The sequence below is a fragment of the Acipenser ruthenus genome, unplaced genomic scaffold (genome assembly GCF_902713425.1).
Source record: "Acipenser ruthenus unplaced genomic scaffold, fAciRut3.2 maternal haplotype, whole genome shotgun sequence".
NCBI lineage: Eukaryota > Metazoa > Chordata > Actinopteri > Acipenseriformes > Acipenseridae > Acipenser > Acipenser ruthenus.
Window position 1 is genome coordinate 664,838 of NW_026708779.1, and position 10,278 is coordinate 675,115.

Sequence of the window (10,278 nt, forward strand, 5' to 3'; positions counted from 1 at the left end):
AAGCAGAGAAACAGAACAGACTTCTACAACTGAAGAGCAGCTCACAGTCAAAGCCACACCCTGCTGCTGCCCGATGCAAGTGTTTGCTTTCGTGCTACTGATACAAATGTTTTTGGCACAGCCAGCACTGCCATTCCTGTGAATTTTCGATGAAAGTCTTTAGTTTTAGCAGCAGCTGCAGCAAAGAGGTCCTAGTGTATTTTCATCGGCAGACGCGCTCTGGATGCAAGCACAGTGCTGACATGTCATTTCCGAAAATTATATTAAGCGAGGTTTCGGGTAAACATAGAAAGAAAAAAGGGAGTGTATATTTTAACACTACAAGACCATGTACGGAATTAAAACGAATGCACTAAATAATAGTAATTGTTTTGAAACAATTGAATTGGTTTAAAAGCAAACAGGATTATCCATAAACTAATGTTAACAGAAAATACATATAAAAAGAGAATTTCGACAAAAGCTGCCGGGAAGCACTGTCGCTGCTGATTGCTTGTTTCTACGCGCTTTGAAAAGGGAGTCTCGTCTTCCAGAATATCACTTATAATGTGCGCCATCAAAAATAAAAATAAAGTTTCTAAAGAAAATGATTTCAGCAAGCTAAAACACCACACGAACACTTGTCATGTGACACTTTCTATATTGGCTTGTTAGCTTGCAATGGGCTGCTGGTCCGCGGCGGTGCGGCACTGAGCGCTGGTTTAACATGTTACAGGTGTTATACACTGAGCGCTGGTTTAACATGTTACAGGTGTTATACACTGAGCGCTGGTTTAACATGTTACAGGTGTTATACACTGAGCGCTGGTTTAACATGTTACAGGTGTTATACACTGAGCGCTGGTTTAACATGTTACAGGTGTTATACACCAGCGCCAGTAGGCACTGAGCGCTTTTCACCTCCAGCGACAGTGTGTGCGTTAAGTAAGAGAGCGGCTCAGAGCGGCTCAGTAAAATAATCAATTTAACGCCTCGCTCAATGCCGCTCCCGCTGAGCCGCTCAGAGCCGCTCATGAGCATTTCTCATCAGAGTGAGCGGACGGACTGGACACAAGTGGAGATGACAGGCAGGATTGACAAATACGTTTGTCAAGAACGATGAACTGATTTCGATTTATGAATGAATTGGCTAAATAAGATGGTAAAAATTGTTGTTTTCGAATTTGTATAATTTAATTAATTTGTTTTAAATGTAGAGCTGTTTTATAGTTATTAATGTATTATTATTATTAGGATTGTAGTATTAATATTATTCATCATTTTAATTATTAACGCCGGTATTAAACACAGTCAGATATGAGGTTCAGTCCAAACAGAGCGCCGGACTCAGCGAGGTCCAGCAGGGGACAGTAACTTCACACGGAGCCATTTCATCGACCATCACCTCAGAAACACAAACAAGCAAATCATTATTATTCGCCATTTTTAAAAGTCGCTCAGCGCTCTCCTGGAGCAGAGCGTGAAGTCATTTAAATCTGCTGGGTGTGCTTTCTGAGCCGCTCTCACTCTGAGCGGCTCACTTACTTAACGCGCCCACTGTGTCACTGACGCTGGCATGCGTATCGGTTGCCTCTGGGCGTGTGGAGCAAGGCAGTGAAAAGGGAAGTGCCTCAGTGAGCTGGGGCAGGCAGTGCGAGAAGTACTCTTTCTTTATCATCAGTGCAAAGAAGGGTACATTTTAAACCATGGCACACAGCTGCAGAGGAATCCGCTTCTTCATATCGGTTCATGGTGAGTTACTTTATCCTATTTGACAAGACAGAGTGGCCATGCTTTCACTGTGCTTTATTATATATGTAGGTGTGTCTGAGAAGTGGTCTATTGTAAACAGATGAGCTACACGCTTCACTTGAACACTCTCTTGCTTGTTTGAAGCTCTACGGCCAAGTTACACAAATACACAGTCCTCTCGCATCAAGACGAGTTACTTTTGTATTTTTCCGTGGGTTCTTCTGACAAAACGTCATTCAAACAAGTTATTTTTAATGTTAAATGTGTTTATCACAAATATAATAAACCGACTCGTACAATGATGTATGTAGGTGTGTCTCAAAAGTGCCGCTTTCCCCCTAACCCAAAAAATAATAATGAAATGGTATTATCATCCTTTATACAAAATGTCAAAATATTCAAGCCTGCTTTATCACAAACACAAAACATAATACTCCGTAGCGGTACACGTTTTAATATATATAAAAAAAATGTTCTGCGTTTTATTTTAGTTTTTCTAAGAAGGAAAACACATCTTTTAAAAGTACTCAAGAGATAGAAAATACGCGCTTTAAATCGTATTGCAGGATATCTCTTCTGTAGCGTATGCTGATAATAATACAAAAGCTAATACAAGCTGGATGATTTAATTATTATTTTACAAAATGATGGATGGATGCAATTTATATAAAGGGTGACGGAATAACTATTCGGTATTTAAATGAGAAACATCTATGTTAATGACGCAAATGACAGTTTTTACAGGATTTCGGTCAACGGACAGGTGGGATTGAAAGGAGACCAGGAGAAACAAGCAGATCGTAATAAAGCAAGCACGATAAAGAGGGGGAAAATTAACACGTCAAAACTCCCCGATTTACAGGCGCAGAAGTTTGAAAGCACGACGCTTTAAGATTTAGAATCGGTTCGGTTTGTTGTCTATAGCGTCAGGAGTTTGACGAGGAGTCATTCATAAACAGCAGCTATCGATAATGAGCTGATAGAAACCAGGCACGGGCATTCAGCAATTAAACCACAGTGATAAACAGCACGCGTATTGCGAGTTTTCAGTTTATTTCTCAAACTGACCATTTGAAAGCGGTGAAAGCAGAAAGCATAGAAATATTTGCGGGCTGTAAGTGGGCTGTGCGTATTCGTTATACAGTCTATTTCAATATCATAGGGAACTCGTATTTTATTTATTTTAATTTATTTTTTATTTTAATTATTTTTTCCCAATGTGTAAAACACCCAGTACAACTTATCCGGAGCGCGGATTTATATTGTGATAAGAGGTCTGTGTGTGTGTATATGTAATTGTTGACGACTGTAAGATGCGTGTGGTTTATTTTCTATTGGGAGTAAGCGGGACTGATGCTTATTTAATGCCGTGTCTTTCCGTGGGAGTGTTTTTGACACGTCGTGTGGATTGTTAATTCCTCCGAACGTTTACAAAAGAAATAATAATTCTGCTGCTGATCCAGGAACTTGCCTTTTTAAAACAGCCTGCTCACCGCGACCCTCTATATATGGTTAAGCGGTTATGGATGCATGAATGTTTCTGTTGGTTTTTGTTACCGTATCTCATAGACACTTGGTGGTTTTATAATTTGGATGTTTTCTCATCTCATTAAAAGTTTGTGTGGTGTGTTTTTTTTTTGTTTTTTTTTCTTCATTGTGATAACCTGCACCGCAAATGCATACAGCCAATCATTTAAACAAATATATCGCTTTTTACAAAACGCTAATCACTATAATCAAAGAAGGCGGACTATTTTAAGATGGATCTTAAATGATCTCATATTTGAACACTGTACAGGAAACGACTGCGGTGCAAGATAGGATGTAGGTACTTTGTAAAGCTGTGTAGTCGATAACTCCTGTTCACTGTTTAAATAAATAAATAAATAAATAAATAAATGCCTTTCTTGTTTTGTTTACAAAGTTGCTTGGTAACAGAACATCACAGGGCAGTTTTTTCGACCTTTAATTCGCTACCAAACATGAACTACTGACCTTATAAGGTTAGGTTTTCGGTATAGGGAGAGGATTATTCATTGGTTATCATATTATTGAAAATAAAACAATCAGAATGCAGACAGGAACATTTCACAGACAGCTCCTTTTTCACATGACACGTGTGGAGTAGTGGTTAGGGCTCTGGACTCTTGACCGGAGAGTCGTGGGTTCAATCCCAGGTGGGGGACACTGCTGCTGTACCCTTGAGCAAGGTACTTTACCTAGATTGCTCCAGTAAAAACCCAACTGTATAAATGGGGAATTGTATGTAAAAATAATGTGATATCTTGTAACAATTGTAAGTTACCCTGGATAAGGGAGTCTGCTAAGATAGAGATATATATATATATATATATATATATATATATATATATATATATATATATATATATATATGACTAGAGTTTATATATATTTAATGCCGTGTCTTTCCGTGGGAGTGTTTTTGACACGTCGTGTGGATTGTTAATTCCTCCGAACGTTTACAAAAGAAACACGACCTTCTGGAGCAGTCTTTTTAAATGTGATATTTGTTTTCTTCTTATTGTTAATTTACTAACGTTGATAATGAGATCGTTTCCTTTTCTTGTGTCAATGCGTGGTTAATAATTCTGCTGCTGATCCAGGAACTTGCCTTTTTAAAACAGCCTGAGAGAGGAGGACAGGAAGTCTCTGCATGAGAGATGCTGTCTGCCGCCTTTAATGTTCTCGCTTCACTTTTACACAAAATGCAAACTCTAGCGTTGATGCCTGAACTTGAACTATATTGATATCCATATCTTTTTCTCTAACCCAGTGTTTCTCAAACCCAGGTAGGGGGCCCCGCTGGCTTGGTTGATTGGTCTCTCTAAATTGCCCTGCGATGGACTGTCGTCCCGTCTAGGGTGCAGTCCCTCCTGCGCCCCTGTGTTTGTTGAGTTATGCTCCGGCTCACCGCGACCCTCTATAGCAGGGGTGCCCAATCCTGGTCCTGGAGGGCCGGTGTCCTCCTGGCTTTTGTTGCAACTGTGCCCTAAATTACTTAATTGGACCAATCAAGCACTTATTAGAAGCTTAATTGGTCCAATTAAGCAATTTAGTGTACAGTTGGAACAAAAACCAGGAGGGACACCGGCCCTCCAGGACCAGGATTGGGCACCCCTGCTCTATAGGATTAAGCGGTTATGGATGCATGAATGTTTCTGTTGGTTTTTGTTATCTTATCTCATAAACACTTAGTGGTTTTATAATTTGGATGTTTTCTCATCTCATTAAAAGTTTGTTTTGCATACAGCCTATCATTTAACAAAAATATCGCTTTTTACAAAACGCTAATCATTATAATCAAAGAAGACTGACTATTTTAAGATGGATCTTAAATTATCTCATATTTGAACACTGTACAGGAAACGACTGCGGTGAGTTACTTTAGTATCCGGTACGCTTGGCAAGATTCTGCTTTTAATCTGTTTCCTTTGCACGGTGTAAGCCGGCCGGTGACTCACACACGCTGCAAAGTGAACTGGTACTAAGAGAAGCCGATCAACGCGCGTTCTATTGTAGGTCTAAACCAGTGAATTCAGCTCTGAGCGGGGCAGAATGGATTTAGCTGCAGATACAAACCAGGCGCTATAAAAAGACGAGAAGGGTTTGCTTTGAAAAGAGGGCAGTTTGGGGAGTTTTCGACCCGGGTACCGCTGATGATCTCGCTCCTAACAAGGCGTGCGGGTTTGGAAAGGTGCATTCATTCTATTACTCGCTGACAGAGGTCGTGTGTTTTGGTGGTTAAGATATATATTTTAAGCAAAAGTCTATCCAAGTGCAAGACGAAATCACGCTTGTTCTGTGTAAGAGGTGGGTTAACGTGGTGTGGCGATTTAAATTTCTTGCTGCTGTTTTTGACAATAGGCTGAATCGCCGATAAATGTCTGTGAATTATTAGTTTATGTCCTGAAAAGTTAGTGATTTGACCGCGAAGACGTTATATTGCTAAATAGTCAGGTGCTGTTTCTAATAATGGGCTAACATTGGTACATATCCGCGACCGCTCGCTACCTGCACAAGTGACTCATATTTTCTGTCTCTCTGGACAGTTCTCACACTGGAAGCTTCCGCCCCCGGATAGGCGATAACAAGGTTCCGGTGTGTGTCTCTCTCTCTCTGTCTGTATGTAATTGCCCTCTGTACAGTACAGTACAGTACAGTATAGCACCGCACTAGATCACAACTTTATATAGACACCATGTTGGGTTGCTGCTGTGGTTCTGTGCAGGGTTGTGTATCAGTGTTATACAGTGCGGTCCTGCCAGCATTGCTGTGGTTCTGTGCAGGGTTGTATATCAGTGTTATACAGTGATATACAATGCTATACAGTGCTTTACAATGCTTCCCTATATTTTACCACACCTCTCTGTGCTTTACAATGCTTCCCTATGCTTTACCAGACCTCTCTGTGCTTTACAATGCTTCCCTATGCTTTACCAGACCTCTCTGTGCTTTACAATGCTTCCCTATGCTTTACCAGACCTCTCTGTGCTTTACAATGCTTCCCTATGCTTTACCACACCTCTCTGTGCTTTACAATGCTTCCCTATATTTTACCACACCTCTCTGTGCTTTACAATGCTTCCCTATGCTTTACCAGACCTCTCTGTGCTTTACAATGCTTCCCTATGCTTTACCAGACCTCTCTGTGCTTTACAATGCTTCCCTATGCTTTACCACACCTCTCTGTGCTTTACAATGCTTCCCTATGCTTTACCAGACCTCTCTGTGCTTTACAATGCTTCCCTATGCTTTACCACACCTCTCTGTGCTTTACAATGCTTCCCTATGCTTTACCAGACCTCTCTGTGCTTTACAATGCTTCCCTATGCTTTACCACACCTCTCTGTGCTTTATCTGTGGGATATCTGGTAAGGGTTAGTTTTTCATGGTGTAAGTGGGCTCGTTCTCTTGCTTGTTTGTAGCTATATGGCTAAAAAAGCAAAGTATACAAATACACAGTCCTGTGCTTTTATAAGACAGCTACTTTTTTCTTTGTTTTACAGAAAGATTTAAAACATTATAGATTTTAAAAGGCCTGTCTTCCAGCCTAATTTCATTTGGTTGAAAGTGGCTGCTGGTATTGAGTCAGACAAAACCGCAAACCTGACACAAGGCTGTTTATTTGAACTTTTGAACTTTCACTCGCATTCTTACAATCTCAAACCAAACAGTGCAAGTTGCTGACACACGACTGGTATTTATTTTTTCTGTCTCTCTGCATACATAGAAATACGAACTATAAATGGCGATAAAGCAGTAAACCTAACATTATTTTTTCTCCTCTCTGTTTAGTTTTAGGATCTTGCCTCTCTGCAGCTCAGCTTGGAGTCCAGCAGGTGAAGGGCATTGTGGGGGAATCGCTCACTTTCCCCGTGGAGGTCCCGAACCTGCCTTTAAACACGGAGGTAAACTGGAGATACGGTCCTGTGGGTCCGGACTGGCCCATTGCGAGAATTCAGAACGGGGAGATCAAAGCTGGTTTTGACAAGAGATTCACAGGAAGGCTGCAGCGCGACAACGTGACCAACGGTCTCAAGATTACAAACTTGCAGAGACGGGACAGCGGTTTTTACCAAATGGAGACGTACAAGCAATATAAAGGGAAATCCCGTTTTAAGCTGTCCGTTTACGGTAAGTATCGCTGACGGCCACGCTTGTCTAGAGAATCTGCGGCACTGTACGTTTTTGGTTTTTATTTTTTGATCACGTGATGTCCCTTAAAAGTTAACCAAGTTTGACTGATTTGTATTTATTTATCCGGCAGACCCCTGCTTTATCCCAGGCGACTCACGCAGGAGTCACAGCACAGGGTTACAATGCAAGCTTCATATTTAAACACAGTGCAGGTTTACAGACAGTGCTGATAATAATAACACTGCTAGAATACAATATGAACCAGGAGGCTACAAGTTAGGATCACAGCGAGTTAGATCTACAGTGACAGATTAGCAGTGCAAGAACACAAGAAAGTTTCCAAACGAGAGGAGGCCCCATTCAGCCCATCTTGCTCGTTTGGTTGTTAGTAGCTTATTGATCCCAGAATCTCATCAAGCAGCTTCTTGAAGGATCCCAGGGTGTCAGCTTCAACAACATTACTGGGGAGCTGGTTCCAGACCCTCGCAATTCTCTGTGTAAAAAAGTGCCTCCTATTTTCTGTTCTGAATGCCCCTTTATCTAATCTCCATTTGTGACCCCTGGTCCTTGTTTCTTTTTTCAGGTCCCCTGGGTCGACATTGTCAATACCTTTTAGCTGCTGAAAGATTTTCCCTGATCTAAAATCTTAATGACTCTGCAAAAAAATATATATATATAATCTGTTTCTCAAATGATAGTTTTCTCTTAATGAATTACAATGTAATGAAATCAACGTGACTTAATTCGCTTTGTGTCCCATTCAAGTTTGGGAGAAAACAAAAGTGATTTTTTTTTTTACAATCAACGTTGATCCTGTAGAGTTTGATTAAGAAACGAAATCGGCTCAAAATCCCTTTAAAAAGGGACATCACGTGATCCAAAATAAAAACCGAGAACGAAGCGCCTAAAACTGCTGTACTGCACACGCGTGAAAGATCAGTCTTGATGCAAAGCCATCTATTGCAGGTATTGGCAAGATAAACAATGCCAGCTTGAAGGTTAATGACAAAATAAAATCTCCTTCGTCCACAGACCCTGTGCCAGAGCCTGAAGTCAACGGGAGTGTGGTGCTGGCTAACAGGAGCTGCACTCTGCTGTGCTTTGTGGGAAACGCCAGTGAAGTGAACGTGTCCTGGATGAGAGATGGGAAGCCACTCCACACAACAGAACTGGAGATCTCAAAGGAAATGCAAGGGGGCAATGTTACCTACACCTGTGTGGCCAGCAACCCTGCCAGCAACAAGACCACCACTGTGACACCTTCACATTACTGTGATGAGAAAGGTAAGCCTCCTGACTCTTCTCATCAGCAATCAGACCGTCACTGTGACACACCTTCACATTACTGTGATGAGAAAGGTAAGTCTCCTGACTCTTCACAGCAATCAGACCATCACTGTGACACACCTTCACATTACTGTGATGAGAAAGGTAAGTCTCCTGACTCTTCTCATCAGCAATCAGACCATCACTGTGACACACCTTCACATTACTGTGATGAGAAAGGTAAGCCTCCTGACTCTTCTCATCAGCAATCAGACCATCACTGTGACACACCTTCACATTACTGTGATGAGAAAGGTAAGCCTCCTGACTCTTCTCATCAGCAATCAGACCATCACTGTGACACACCTTCACATTACTGTGATGAGAAAGGTAAGCCTCCTGACTCTTCTCATCAGCAATCAGACCGTCACTGTGACACACCTTCACATTACTGTGATGAGAAAGGTAAGCCTCCTGACTCTTCACAGCAATCAGACCATCACTGTGACACACCTTCACATTACTGTGATGAGAAAGGAAAAGGAAAGTATTTGTTGGTTTTTTTTACATGGTTGTAGGAAAGATTTGATTTCAAAGAGTTATCAAGATTTACTGGAGTAAGCCCCCCGATACGCAGGCCAGCGTCAGCGACGCACTGTTGGTTATTAAAGTGATGACGCTGCACCAGTGAACACGCATTTCACCATCACCGACAGTGTGCCACTGACGCTGGCTGCTGGCAGGATTATTGGCTGCACCAAGGACAAGGAGAGAGGATTTTAACTGGTTATTTATTTATTTTGGTCTTCAGGAGGTGCTGAACCCCAGATGAGTCCCGCTGTGATTGCTGGGATAGTGATCGCTGTGATCCTGGCAGTCCTATCGATCACACTGTATCTCAGGAGAAAGAAGTCTTCTTCCAGGGAAGGTAGGTACAGTGCTTGTGTCGCAGTGATTCCTGTTAGAGGTTTGTAATGTTTAGGAGGGGGAATCAGGTTTGTGATTTGGTCACTGCTGTTTAAATTACTGCAAGCTGTTTTATTAATAAAAACGCCGTCTTTGAACCCAATCGAGTCTCCTGATTCTACTACAAGACCTCAGAGAGAGAGAGAGAGAGAGAGAGAGTCTTCCACGTGTTTTATAGCAGTAAGACTTCCCTCGATCAGATTAGTGTTTGTGCAGCGTGGTACTAAATAGAATGCTGCTTTTTTAAATTTTATTTTTTGTGCTAAAACCAAACCAAAAAAAAAGTGAATTTAAAAAAAAAAAAAAAAATCTTTATTTTTTTAAAAATCTGAATCGCTATCTTGACTATCTATGCTTTATCCTTCATTACAGCAGTAATATAGGCAGCGTCACCAGCCCCTTTCTGAAATCCCAGCACTGAGAGAGAGAGGACTATTGATCAGAGAGTAAGAGAACAACAACGTCATGAAGAAAACTGCCAGCGAGACACACCTGTGAAAACAACACACCCGCAAACCGGGACTGGAGCTGAGGCCACCCGTTCTGGAATCTCTAAAAGGAAACGCGTGCAATATATTTAATAGGCATAGCTTCTGTTTCATTGCAAGAGTCAATTAGGGTCAGATTGTTTTCCTGGAGTGTCCTGGGCTGTGTTCT

General features: G+C 41.4%; 1 protein-coding gene across 1 annotated transcript in view; it reads left to right on the top strand.

The window, feature by feature from the left end:
• The first annotated feature begins 1,502 nt into the window (after positions 1–1,502).
• Positions 1,503–10,278, top strand: part of LOC117409998 (CD48 antigen-like) — a 10,401-nt gene continuing 1,625 nt past the window's right edge. The window contains exons 1-5 of the mRNA XM_059021778.1: positions 1,503–1,731; positions 7,048–7,386; positions 8,422–8,673; positions 9,467–9,583; positions 9,994–10,278. The exon at positions 9,994–10,278 is cut by the window's right edge and continues 1,625 nt beyond it. Of these exons, the coding sequence (XP_058877761.1) occupies positions 1,686–1,731; positions 7,048–7,386; positions 8,422–8,673; positions 9,467–9,583; positions 9,994–10,004 (765 nt within the window). The 5' untranslated portion in view covers positions 1,503–1,685 and the 3' untranslated portion in view covers positions 10,005–10,278. The remainder of the gene's footprint in view (positions 1,732–7,047; positions 7,387–8,421; positions 8,674–9,466; positions 9,584–9,993) is intronic.